We start from the raw sequence: 14,400 nt of genomic DNA on the forward strand, positions 1-14,400 counted from the left end.
TATTTTCATTATTGATTAATCTGATGATTCTTTCTCGATTAATCAACTAGTCATTTAGTCTGTAAAATGTCAGAACTGTCTATCTCCATTTCCCAAAGCCCAAGATGCAACCTAAAATGTCTTGTTTTGTCCCAATAGTTCAACAGATATTCGGTTTACTGTCATAGAGGACTAAAGAAACCAGAAAATATTCACATTTAAGAAGAATATTTGGGCATTTTTCCCTTCAAAAAATGACTCAAAACGATGAATCGCGTATGAAAAAAGTTGGCGATTAATTTACCGTCACTCAACTTATCAATTCATCAACTAATCATTGCAACTCTGTTTCTCAACTGTAGAAGCACACAAATGTTCCTCATGAATTCTCAATTTTTGGGTTTCTTTGTTTTACTAGCATAAAACGTGTTCTAGTATAAAATGACATATTGATTTTTTCATTGTCACAATGCACTCCAGAAATGTCTGAGCAACGTTCCAACTAGAGAAGTTGGGTAATTGCTGTCAGATAATCAGCATCTGATAATATAATCAGCTGTACCTTAAATCATGGGTCAGAGGTCAGATACCTACCGGGACGAGGAAGGAGTGGAGACCATGGCACACCTGGTCAGGTGTGTAGAGCTGAGCGAACACCACAGCATGGGTCGCAGTCTTACCCAGGTTCCCCACCCAGAACTTGGCAGCCTCAAAGTCTGGAGAGTTAATCACAAACTCCTACAGAGAAGATGGTTACTGTTTGACTGAAACCTGAGCTTCTGAGGATTTCAGAAATGCTGAGTCATACAAATACATACATACACATACACTCACCAAGCACTTCATTAGGAACACCTGTGCAATCTAATGCAACCCAATACAACAGCTCTGCCATAAATTCTACTTTCCCAAAGCTTATACATTTTCAATTTTGTTGACATTGTCAGAAAGGTGTTAATTCTACTTTCTGTTTATTATTGAGGTCATAGTGGGTGGTGGTGGTGAACTGGAGTGCATTATATTGAAAAGTGTTCCTAATATTTTGCCCCTCCATTAACATACATAAGAGTGACATTATTAAGTTAATAGTAAAATGACAGATATGTTGATATGTGATTTGAGTGTAGGGTTAGAGTTAGTGCTGACCTGGGTGGAGGGATCATACGTGGCTTTGGTCCTCATGGCTCTGGTGTTGCTGCCATGGCTCAGCTCAGTCAGTGCAAAGCATCCAAATATCTACAAACAGATTGATGCATTAACAAATTCACAGTGATGTCCTGAAAACTGGAGGTTGTAGCATTCTTAATAACTGCAGCTTGCAGTTACAGGCAGGTTACAGTTCTGTGTTGATTAGTGAAAAATCCATAGAGCAGTAATTTGATTTGTAGGAGTTAATAGAGCAGTATTTTCTGCTGTGGAGACACTTTACAGTGATGTTAATGTTCTTGATGACCCAGGTGAAAAGCAAAGGCTACATTCAGAAAGCTGCAGTTCTAAAGAAGGCCCTTGAGAGCAGAACACTTTTTTGCATTTGCACAATTATTATACGACTACCTGTGTATATCTATAATTTGCAATTTTGGAGAAAAAAAATAACATGAATTTGAGGATACACTACCTTCCCTGTATAAATAGAAAAGCTCATTGTAGAGTTCCCCACTCTGTATTGTCCTCTTAGACAGCCATGAATAAAGCACTGATATACTGTGTCACTTGTGACTGTGTGACTTACCGTCATGTCTTCAGTGTTTTCAACATATTTGCTGTGTCTCCCTGACCCTGTGTTGGCAATATTCGCTCCAAACATCTGAAACAGAAGTTGATTTATTTTTTATGATTCCCTCCAGACATGTATGAAGGCATATAAAAATACTCTGCTAGGAACAATAATGTGTGTCTGATGTGGTTTGTCCACAGCTAAAGCATAACTACCACTTTAAAATCCATTATTCTTAAAATTCCAGAATTTATAAATATGTAAGTATATTTCATTTCAGAAGTTTAACAGCTGAACACAAGATGTCTCCAACTTCACTGTAAAGTCCATTCTTAGTGTATGTGCACTGGCGCAAGTTTCTGCGTATGTGCCTCAAGATTCCACATCACACTTGTGTAAGTTGAATACTGGACCACAATTGGCTTCCAAACTAGCAGATGAATGTGAAAACAAACTCTGCACATACATCGTTCTGCACGGAGAAGCTCAAACATCCAGCTGTAGGAACAAGAAGAAAACATCCACAGTGATGCTAACAGCCACATGAGAGACAACTTTATTATTCTTAGATCTAAGAGTCTACCGCCATTTTTCCTATGTTCATTATGTTAGTTTTGTGTGTTGTTAGCATTTCTTAATCATCACTAAAATACAGCTGAGGTTGATAGGAATGTCATTAGGTTTGCAGGTATTTGGACATAACCCAAGGTATTGGACAAGTTGAAGTTAAGACCTGATGATGGCACTAGATGAAAAGTCAGAGCATCACCAAAGTTATTATATTGTCTGAGAACCATGAATGTCTGTACAAAATTTCAGTGCAATCTATCAGTAGTCTATCAAGAGTTATTGAGATATTTCAGTCTAGACCAAAGTGGTGGACCAACCAATACTGCCATCCTTATAAAACTAAACTGCTAGCATGGGTAATTATCAGTAAACCAAGTAGATATACTGCATGTCATTGCTGGAGAGGTGCAAGCACTCTCAGTGTTGAGCAATTTCTGAGCTTTCAGCTCCATTGGGAAGTAAAATCAGATCAGATCACAGCATCACACAGATTCCAGCCACTGCAGGAGTGAAGTAAGTAAATAAGTAATTAAGACATTAAAGTAAAGTAGAAAGAGGTTAAGTAATGTAAAGTTTCTTTGTCCCACCACACACTTCAGCAGTGAACACAAAATATTCTTCAACTCTCTCAATCTGTTCAGTTTTATTTTGCACACTTCCCACCACAACCACCATCCACACTCACCCCTTTGTTGAGGAAGAACTTGGATGAAACGGCGAAGTCGTACATGCCCAGCAAGTCATTGAGGACCACAGTCCTCCATGGGTCGCCCATCGCCTCTTCTTTTGTCATGAAGTCATAGCGGAACAGCTGCTTCACCCTGTGGATTTCCATCCAAAGCTTTATTTTCTCTATGTACGGTAAATACATAAGTATAGGTACATAGAGTACATACGGTAAATATAACAGAGGCTTTTGGGTTGATACCTGAGGAAGCTGAGTTCTCTCATTTTCTCAACAGGAATGTCTTCACCAGGTATGCGGGCAAACAGAGGATCATTCTCCAGCGTCTTGAACACATGTTGCTGCAGCACAGACGAGGAGAAAATGTACAGGATATGTAGATGACATAGTTTTTTGATGCTGTTAAAGGTAAATATGTAAATGTCCTCACTTACACTGAAAATTACAGATGTGGACACTGTAAACAGGTTAAAATGTCTCAAAGTATGAATTATTTGTATGTGAAATACTGAATGTGAGTTGTTTAAAATTGAAGCAAAGTTTCAGTTGAAAAGGATATGAATTGTCAGCTGTATTGTAAGAATTGAAAGCAGTTGAGGCCAAGTCTAAGTTGAAGTCTAAGAGCTGAAAGCAGTAGAAATCAGTTGAGGTATAATTGCTGAAAGCCATGAGATCATTTTCTCAACTGCTGTGTTCAAGCTCAAGAATGAATCCTGAACCTCAGCTTTTAAGCCAACATGTATGAGAAGTCTTTAAAGTGCTCACAAATAAAGGAAATTTGGACATAACTAGGCAAACTCAATCTGATGATGATCATTTGATAGGATCAAAAGCTCAAAACAGCTACTACACTCTGGTGAGATTGTTTTCTAAACAGCAGTCGAGAACTTTGACTCAATCCCACACACACCGTACTGCTGCCAGAAATACTCACTAGAGCACCAAATGTGGATTCATCCGCTGTTGAAAATAGTCCCCAACAAATGCACTATTTCCTCCTGTTTGTGTAACATTACACATTACAACATCAACTACAGTGACCAGCTGTTTTAGGAAATTACTGAACCTCTTTAAAAATAAAACTATATATTCATGAGACAAACAGCACCTGTTAAACCAAAAAGACTGCGTTTCCCAGAAAAAGTTACTTATAGTTGCTTTAACTTAGGAAATCACTCCTATCTCTGCTGATATTTAGGAGAGCAGCTGTTAGGACTTGCCAGGAGATGGTGTTCTGGCATAGACATGCATGCACATTCGATGGGAGGAGAGGTATTTTGCAAACACTTAATTACAGTGAATATTTTTTGTGATGGACCTTGTGTGTGATGAAATCTCTCCATCAACAAGGAGAACACATACTGTCTCTGCAGAGGCCAACTTCCTCACAACCATGTGCTTTTTGGAAACAGGGAAATGCAGGTTTGAAACTGTGATGATTTGGGTCTGTTACAACCATCAATGTATGATATACAGTTTGATATGGTTCTTTGCTCCTCTGATAATGCACAGATTAATTCATCACCCCTCAGCATCCAGTTATGCAAGTTTCCCTGCAGTTGTTGGAATATAGATGGCACACACATAACAATAACTGCTCCATGCGAGGATGCTTATGTTAATCGAAAACACTATCACAGCATCAACACTCAAGTGGTAAATGGACTGTACTTGTATAGCGCCTTTCTAGTCTTCCGACCACTCAAAGTGCTTTTACACTACAAATCACATTCACCCATTCACACACATTCATACACTGAATGGGTACAGAGGCTACCATGTAAGGTCCCAACCTGCCAATCAGAGGAAACTAACCATTCACACATATTCATACACTCATGGCACAGCCATCAGGAGCAATTTGGGGTTAAGTATCTTGCCCAAAGACACATCAGCACGTGGACTGGAGGAGCCGGGAATTGTACCGCCAATCTTCCGATTAGTGGACGACCCGCTCTACCTCCTGAGTCACAGCCGCCCTTTGATCCAAAGTGTGTATTCATTGATAATGGATTAGAACTACATGATCCTTGATGTTTTGGCCAAATGGCTTGGATCCACACAATGTACCGATTACTACACAAACAGAATTGGTAAATACCCTATTACTAAGAGATTTAAGATGCGCATAAAAAGTGACACTATTTTCTACATTTTGATCGTTCCATGCCTAATACTAGACATACTAGATATACTAGAATATTAGAACTCATTACGATAATTTCTACTTTGCAGCACAGGGTGTGTTAAAACAGCAATGTCACACTCTCTCCCAGGAGTCCTCCTTCTCCTTGCTAAAAAGTCTGTGTAGGATGCTTCACAAATTACTCAGGTTCTACTCAGAGGTAAAAGTATTTTTAGTCTTTGGTTAACTGTAAGCACAATTACTAGGAGTCATTTTGAGATGCTTGATAAAAACAGCCCCAGGTCAGTGGACTTTCCTCCCCAATCTGTAGTTGTTTCCAAAATGTCATGACATAAAATATACTAATAAGTATTATGCAATCATTTTGACAGTGGTCTCATTGGCTGGAAAGCAAAAGTCAAGCCAGGTGTCAAGCCATAGTCTATAGCCAAGTGTGCCAACTGTCACATTGATTTAAAGAGTAAATTATTTATTTACTGTATGTAAATTACATTTCGGATTTTTTATAGGCTACTCCAGATTTGTAAAGAATCTGATGTTACCTTAAATGCCAGTGTTTCCTCTCCATCTATAAAGCAGACCATCTCCTTCCAGTTGAAAGAAGCTTTTTGCCTGTAGATATCCAGCGGGCCTCTGGGGAGGTCAGCCACATGCTCCATCTTCTTGTGTTCAGGGGTTCACAATGCAGCAGCGTAAGGCACTTTGTTCTTTCTGAGAAGAAACAAGGGAGAAAATTAGCAGAGAGGTAGGCTTATATGAGGAGTAGATATTATCTTTTCATTTACAACGGCATGTGGTGTGCAGGTAAACAATCATTTCAGTTCACTGGCATGAAGAGCTGCTTTTCAAAGTTGACAAAAACTCTCCACAACTAACAGCTTTGAAATTAAGAACTGGTTGTTGACTTATTAGGGCTGAGTATCAAACTTTGATACCTTTTTAGGTTTGACTGTGTTTGTGGCATATCTTCAGGTAATAACAAATGATGAATGCTTGGTCAGATACTTTGACTTGTTTATTTCATAAACACTACAAATTATGGACTAGCAGCAAAATGGTTTATGAATGCAACAGTTCTACTGTTTGACTAGACGGTCCCTCATATGGTAAAGCTTTTTTTTTATACGATAGAATGAACTGAGACATGTAGTAAGATATCATGTTAGATATTGTTTACCTAGGCAGTGGGGTCAATTAACATAAAATAAATCACCAACAGGTTGCAGCTTCTCCGGTGGGACGATTTTCTGCTTTTTTCAGTTTTATATCATTGTTTATTAAATATCATTGTATTTTGGTATGTTGGTTGGACAAAGAATACTATTTGAAGATGACACCTTGGTTTCTGGGAACTTGTGATGGGTATTTTTCACTGTTTTCTGACATTCTGTAGTCTAAATGATTAATCAACTATGGAAATATTGTTAGCTGCAGCTCTACTAAGCAGTCATTTCTGTACTTTCAACTTTAAGCCTTAAGACTGCTACAACTACACTTAAAGGGGCACTCCAGCCATTTAGTATTCCATCTCCATTAAATAGGGGGATTTGCACAAGATAGATTCAGAAAGAATGATCAAAATCAAAGCAACACAGAAAGAGGTATCTTAACTCTTAATCCTTTGTCAGAGTGAAGCTTCAAAAAATGCTGGATCCTACATTTCCCATAATGCAATTCAACAGCAACTTTCATTAGACCCTCCCTGCCTGAGAAACGCCCACATCTTTCAATACACACGTACCGATATATGCCCCTAGTTTGTAACAAAGGTTTTCTGCCACATACTATGTCTGAAGTGTCACTCAAGATAACCCTAATGACATCACTGTGATATCATCAGGGTTATTTTCTCAGACTTGCTACAGAGCCTGAGAAGATGTTGTGCAATTGGTTTTGCAGGCTGAGTATGACAGTAGACTGAGCTTCATGTGTAAAATAAGTGGCCCTATCACTACTGTTACTATAATGAAGTTATTACTATAATATTACTGTCACTGATAGATTTGGAATCCTTATACTGGTTTTATTTTGACTATTGCCAAAGCTTGGTTACCAACCAGGCAAAGGAGGCAACTGCCACATGGCCCCAGACCCCCAGGGACCCCAAAAGCCCCATGTTCACGGCGTAGCAATTGGTTTTTGTACATTTGGGTGATTGTGATTTTGTTTGGGAACACAGAATTATGCACTACTAAAGCACAATATCATCTGACATGATAAAGACCTTGAGGCAGGTCCTGCTTTATTATGTCATCTTATGGTCCTGTTTCAAAATCTAGTTTTAATTCCTTAATTATTTTAGGTAATACTGTACACTATATACTGTGGTGTTTATTCATATCTTAATTTGTGTTTAATCACATTGCTACATATGTCATAGGTCATGTAATGTTACAACATAAGAAGAGGGGGTCAGCAGCTCATTTTTTGCCACAAGCAGGTTAATCTGGCCATTCCTAAATTGTTTATACTAATAGGAGAAGATGGGGGAAGAAAACTAAGACATTACATCATGTTTTTTATTGAAAGGACATAAAATCAACATATTATAATGTTACTAGCTTATTTGCTTCTAGCAAAACCTAAGCTGACTACAATTAACATACAGATAAAAATGATTGGTGAAGAATATTACTACAATCTACAATAATTAAGTCATAGACTTGTCTTTAAAACGTAGAAATGTTGACAAAATTGAAAAACAAGGCCTAGCCTACTTGTTATTTTGCTTTGTCTAAATCCTTTAAAGCTAAACCTCGTTAAAATTGGCAAATTTAAATCAACTTGGCCTTTAAAAGAATATTATTTTACTCAATGTAAGAGAGAAATCAATAAAAGCAAATGTTCTTGATGATATAGTCTGCAGTATGTTAATTACAGTCTGTAGATACCTAATATCAAAATTACTCTGGGGGGTATCTTACTCCAGGAGTGGAGAAACAGGTTTTTTGTATTTGCAATAAGAACTACATTTAATATTCTACCAATACATTACCCTACCAGTTGTGTTGGTTTATGCATAATGATATCATACACACTGAAAGCACATTCAAAAACCTTGTGTCTTTTCAGTAAATGGACAATGTTCTTAAGGCATCTTACCCCATCTTCCCCTACTAGCTACTCTAGTAGGGTCTGGGTCTGTTCACCCAAAATACAATGTACATACATGTTATCACTCATACCTAGTGGTATCTGGTGATGCCGATAATTTCAGTTTTATATGTCCAGGTTTTAGATATCTAACCTTAAACTTCTGCAACTGCCCCAGCTATAGTATATAAGGTAAATGGAAGTTGAATAATCAATAAGCCAGAGTTTATAAAAGTCCTCAGCAGCAGAGTCAATACTGTAGATTTACCTATCCAAATTGACACAAGCGCACACCTTATTCAGAGTAACCTTTGTAGTTCAGCTGCTATCAACACAGAGCAGAGTTCAAGGCTGCATCTGTAAATCCAACCACACTGAAGTCTATTAGACTGGAATATGTCCACATGAAGTGACTGTCTCACTGTGTTGTTTACAAGCAAAGAGGAGAAGTTGTGGTACTAACACAACAGTGGCTCCTCAGTGAGCTGCATTCTGTCCTATGACCTACTACACAAGCTGTTAAATTGAATGCAGTCAAATATCTAGGAGGACAGAAGAACCGACATCTTTGTAAACATTTGACATTGCGTGATAGTGTAGACGTGTCTTACCTTACAGCTCTCTCTCTCAAACTGTCTTTTTACTGTCGCTTTCCTTCTTCTCTTCTCTCACTTGTTATCAGTGACCTGTGTACAGCTGGATTTACTCCAGACAGGAGTACTTCCAACAGCGTTTTGTTCCGCTGCAGCAAAACAATACCACTTCCTGTTTGTAGACTTCAGGATAAAAGCCCCATCTCAGCCCAAGTTAACTGAACGATAAACTTCACTGGCTCTTTGCCTTTACAGTTACAAATGTTTCATTTTATAGTGTTTTATTAACTCGATTAATAAAACGTATTGTCATCTGGTGGGTTAAAAACTAATTAATGCAAAAAATGTTAAAAACTACTAAAAATACATATTATTTTATTCTGAAGGTCTACGGTGCATACCGGAAGTCACACTTCGCCAGCAGCATGGTTATTACCCGTAGTGACAACAGCATCAACTATCTCATTTCCGGTCCAGTTTCTTCAGATTCAGCGTCATCTCAAATACTATGTCAAAGCTTTGCAAAAGAAATAAATAAATTCAATTAACCATGCATATTAATATAACAATGCAGTGCTAATACCTGTGTTGTATCAATTGGTGACCGTGAACTCTGCAAGGAAAAAAATATTAAGACTTTATTGTCCCGCAATAGTCCAGGTGATATGTGAAAATTATGTTCACTTTTTCATAAAAGCATGAAACTTGGCACAATTGTACAGTTTGGGGCCCTGAACATTTTTAGAAATGGAGCCATGCAAAAACACTTCATGGCGGCCATTTCGCTTTCCGCCACAACCAAATAACATGTTTTGCACCATATCACCTGAACCAAACATGATAACACAGAAAAGGTGATGTCTTCCCCCATGTTTTGATGGTCAAGGATTACAATACTGTATACAACATCATTAACTGTTCAGGTGAATAGTTAACCCCTTAACATCCACCCTTTTTATAAAATTTTCGCCTATTTGGCACACCCAAATGGAAAAGCTTGTAACATACAAACTGTAAGGCCATGATGATGCATGTATTAGGCTTCATTTGACAAGTGACATCTTCTAGTTTCTGGAAATGTGTTTGTTTAGTAAGTGGCTAACACAAACAAAACTAGATCAGTTCAAATAAGGCTCAAAAAAGTGTTCTTGGTCCTTGTCCATAATGACTCATATTCAAATAACAATAATTAGGACATGCTTTGTGCCAGAACTATGCAGAACACCATATACCTCCTACATCTTTTCAACCTGTATAAAATTCCAGACCTCTAGGCCTAACCTTATGGGAGCTCGGGAGTTTTTAGTTTGTGGTGTCACTGGTGTCCCCGAACCTCTCCAATCATCTCCAATTGGCCAAATTGTGCCAATTGCTTTTACTCATAGCTGTGTGATGCTACTGCTTACACTGGCTGGTCGCCGGTGACCTGGTAGATATTAAAAGGTTAATGGTGAATTCAGTAACGTTGTGAGAATGATTATAATGAAATCGCAGTATCTGAGAAGATGCAGAATGAAATTTCAAGCATATTTCATGTAATCTTTAATTTACAATCACTCTCTGGGCGTTTATATTAATGTCAACAAGGGGGGAAGCATTGCCTGTCAGACCCATGATGGGAACCTAGAAATCTTCTTCAAACATGCAAATCAGGTCTACCCCCTATCACTCTCCCTTCATTGTGGACTACGCTTGGGAAACAAGGCTGATCTGTTAACCTGCCTAGAGAACAGTATAAGCAGTGTCCTAGACAGTGCAGTCCAAATACTGGATGGGTCAGCAGTCATAAACTTGCTGAAACCTTTAATGACTTTTCCAGCGAGATCTTCACACTTTATATCAAAGAGAAACTTGAAAGGGAGTGGATGTTGTATGGGACTGCTATGACGTTAACAGCTTAAAGTCCCAGACAAGACAAAAGCGGGTAAAGGGGACAAGAACAAGAGTGGATGGAAAAAACAAGATACCAACCAACTGGAAAGGCTTCCTGAGAGTGAATGAACACAAAACAGAACTCTTTAACTTTATGGCCATGAAGTGTCACCACTGTGGGTCAGCCTGCATGGTGCACGCCGGGGCAGGGAGCCTCTCTGGTGGGAACTCCAGTGCGGAGCAGTTCAGCGACGCACACACACTGCTGAGGTTCACACAGGCTGTGTGTCCCAGGCGTTAGGTTGTGGCTGCAAGAAAGGCTGCCAGGGGCATTATAAATGCAAAAAAGCCTCCTTAAAGTGCACAGCTCTGTGTCAATGTGGAGGAGACTGTGAAGGAGACAGTGAAGAATAGGTTCAACAACAACAACAAAACAATCAAACAAATGTGTTTCTGAAATACATTTTTTGAAGTAAATCTTTGTGTTTGACACATTCTTTTTAAGCTAAGTTGCTAAGGTCATATTGACTATTGTTCTACTCTTGTCAGGATTAATGAACAAAAGGATTAAAGGTGCAGTATATGACATTCAGCCCCACTAGATGTCGCACTACAACACCAGTATCTCAGACCAAAACAAATGTGCATGTCGCTTACTCTGTAAAGTTGGAAGGAAAAAAAAGAAAGAAAGTGGTTTGAACTGACAGCTCACGAAGCTCGGGGAGGCCACGGAGGGACTCACATGCACTGACATGCACACTCACATACACTAACATGCACACTCACATGCACTAACATGCACGTGCAGCTGGACCGGCTATCAAAACAAAGAACAGAGAAGCTCGGATAACAACACACACGGAGGGAGTGTGACTTCATTCTCTGCTCAGGACGCCATCACTCCATTATATCTTTACATAGCAAATACTTGTTCGCTGCTATATTGATGTTCAAAGTGTCATATATTGGACATTAAAGCTTTTAAAATTTTACACAACACGCATGCAACGGACATGATATTAACAAGTCTAGCCTAGGTATTCTGACACTGTGATTTCTTTCTCACAGCATCAATGAATTCACCATTAACTATTCACCTGTTTATGATGTTGTACATGGTATCACTGTAATCCTTGGCCATCAAAACATGGGAGTAGACATTACTTTTTCTGTGTTATCTTGTTTGGGTCAGGAGATATGATGCAATATACATAACTAGATTATGGCAGGAAGTAAATTGGTCGCCATGGCCACCACGAGGCGTTTTTGCAGTGGCTCCATTTCTGAAAATGTTCAGGGCCCCAAACTGTACAAGTGTGCCCAGTTTCATGCTTTTATGAAAGAGTGAACATATCACCTCAAATTTGGCACATATCACCTGGACTACAAGGGAAATTTGTCTTGGGCTCAACTCCGAGCTGATGCATCACACGCCAACAATGTCACAATGCACATGAACGCACGAAACATGGATCATACATACATACATTCAAGATTAAACGTAGGCTACCTAATGTGTTTAAACGTGCTTTAATTATTCATTCGTTCATTGTTTCTCTGACACCATCTACAGTACACTTGACTGAGTGAAAATGACAACTTTCACTCAGTGTTTTGTGTTTGTTTTATTTTAGCAGCACGACCTGTTTCACATGGTTTCAGACCTGTTGACAATTTAGCGACTTTGTCGCTGGATTTAGTGAACTTTCAGACCCCTCTAGACCTCTCTTTTTTCAAAGAAGTGACTGCCGACATATCTAACGACTTTTTGAACGCACATTAAGTGTTTTTCAATACGCCAATTCTATGCTTCCTCTTCCGTGACCCAGAAACCATCTCCCTCGGCCATCATGGAGGATCTTCCAATTCCTTAAATGCACCTGTAGAAGACGAGGAGCAAGGAGAGAGGTGACTCCTGGAGGAGCTTAGAGCGAGGAAACACAGGTGTATCCTATGCAGAAGTGTTTTTTAATGGACAGCAACACCCCTTTGATTCAAAGTGTGTATTGATTAGTCAGCTGATCTGACGGGAGAGTAACCAGTCAGACTGTTATTGCAATACAGCAGATCAGGAAAACTACCTGTAGAGAACGAATGAAAGCACAACAGCAGCTGCTCATAGCCTATTTATTCATAAAATAGAGATTACTGAATCATGAATCAATCATAAAAGCATTCTACTATTCTCCGTCATGTGGCAAAAGGCTTCTCATTTCTTCTTCTCTGTCTCAGTACGTCTCAGCTCCTTCCGGAAAGTATGATGCTGCACAGCTGCGTTTCTCCTATAAACTCATCCTGAGCCTGAAAAGCACGTCAGACTTTCACAAACTAAATAAGCAACATTTTATTTAAACATATTCTGCAGGCTACAACTGTTTCTATTGTCCCTTTATGTCAGTTCTGTTCTTTCAGTAATTAACAGATTTAAATTGTCTATTTGTGTCTCATTCTGTGACAGCCAGACACTGCTATAGATCTATAATCAAATGATAAAACATTGGAGTAGTTATCAGGTGTTTTCCTTCCAGCTATCAATATGTGGAAATTATTAAGTAACAGTGTAAAGTGTTAATTAATTGTACATGAATTTTAAACTGTTACTTAGTCATTTCTACTGCTGACTTATTCATATTTGACATTTAGGGTGAAGTACGTCATGACAACTTGTCGTCTCCTCAAAATGAGGCTGGATTGAGCGAGGACGTCCCGTTTGATAAATTAAATTCATCGGTCCTTGCGTCTCTTCCTCGCATCGCTCTCTCTCTCTCTCTCTCCCTCCCTCCCTCTCTCTCTCTCTCTCTCTCTCTCTCTCATCCTCGCTGGGAGGAGCTAAGGCGCGAGGAAGAGACGCGAGTGAGGGAAACGAGAGGACACGTCAGCGTACTGAAAAGCATCCCATGCTTCCTCTATCTAGAGGGAATCGCCAGTATTTCTCAATAAATGAGAGCTAATGTTGCTCCTTGGATTGGCTGTTCAGTGGGTGGGACAGAGCAGCAGCATGTTCAGTGGACCAATCATCAGCCAGACAGAGATGTGATGGAGCTGTGAATTTGTGTACCTAATGACCAATCACTGATCCCCATTGTTTTTATTCTTAATGATCTAACTTTAACTATCTAAGTTTGATTTTGTTTTGTTTAAACAGACAGAGTTAACGATAGTGAATTTATTCCAGTGCATGATCATCTCTCTATTCATGACACTTCATTTAGAGTGGATACAACAGCCTACAAATATTATTATGAAGATTTAGATGCACATTGAGGAGCTGCTTGAAAAGAAAAATAGTTAATGAAATAGTTAGATACAGACAGTTTAGTTTAATTTAACTTAATTTTCTTTACATTTTTAAAAAATCTTGTATGTATGTAATTATGTCATGACATCGTATGTATGCAAATTAGCACGTGATGTCATCTAGCGACTTTTCCGCAGACTTCAGTCACTTCCCACTGAAAATAGTCAGCAACTGCTGCAGCTGTTTGTCAGCATGTGCTGCCCACAGGCCAAGGAGGTAACTGCTGATTAATATACTCGGTGTGATATCTTTGGATATCAATCAGGCGATCAGATGCAGAGATTTCATCTTCAGTGCAGCTGGCTTTATTGCAGATACCACCATTGCAACATTACAACATGGCCAACATGGGGGTACAGCCTCCTCTGGTTAGGCCATATAAACTCTGTCCACGACTCTACATAATTCAACTATGCCAATAGCCCTGGAGCCCTCTGTTGGTGCTGG

At 39.0% G+C, this 14,400-nt stretch overlaps 1 protein-coding gene across 1 annotated transcript in view; it reads right to left on the reverse strand.

The window, feature by feature from the left end:
* The window catches only part of acox3 (acyl-CoA oxidase 3, pristanoyl), a 28,950-nt gene extending 20,024 nt beyond the window's left edge, over positions 1-8,926 (reverse strand). Inside the window, exons 1-7 of the mRNA XM_044341618.1 lie at positions 8,802-8,926; positions 5,640-5,808; positions 3,195-3,292; positions 2,952-3,087; positions 1,712-1,786; positions 1,126-1,215; positions 574-717 (exon numbers count right to left, since the gene is read on the reverse strand). Of these exons, the coding sequence (XP_044197553.1) occupies positions 574-717; positions 1,126-1,215; positions 1,712-1,786; positions 2,952-3,087; positions 3,195-3,292; positions 5,640-5,756 (660 nt within the window). The 5' untranslated portion in view covers positions 5,757-5,808; positions 8,802-8,926. The remainder of the gene's footprint in view (positions 1-573; positions 718-1,125; positions 1,216-1,711; positions 1,787-2,951; positions 3,088-3,194; positions 3,293-5,639; positions 5,809-8,801) is intronic.
* Between the last annotated feature and the right edge of the window lie 5,474 nt (positions 8,927-14,400).

This window comes from Thunnus albacares, chromosome 22, assembly GCF_914725855.1.
Source record: "Thunnus albacares chromosome 22, fThuAlb1.1, whole genome shotgun sequence".
In the NCBI taxonomy this organism is placed as follows: domain Eukaryota; kingdom Metazoa; phylum Chordata; class Actinopteri; order Scombriformes; family Scombridae; genus Thunnus; species Thunnus albacares.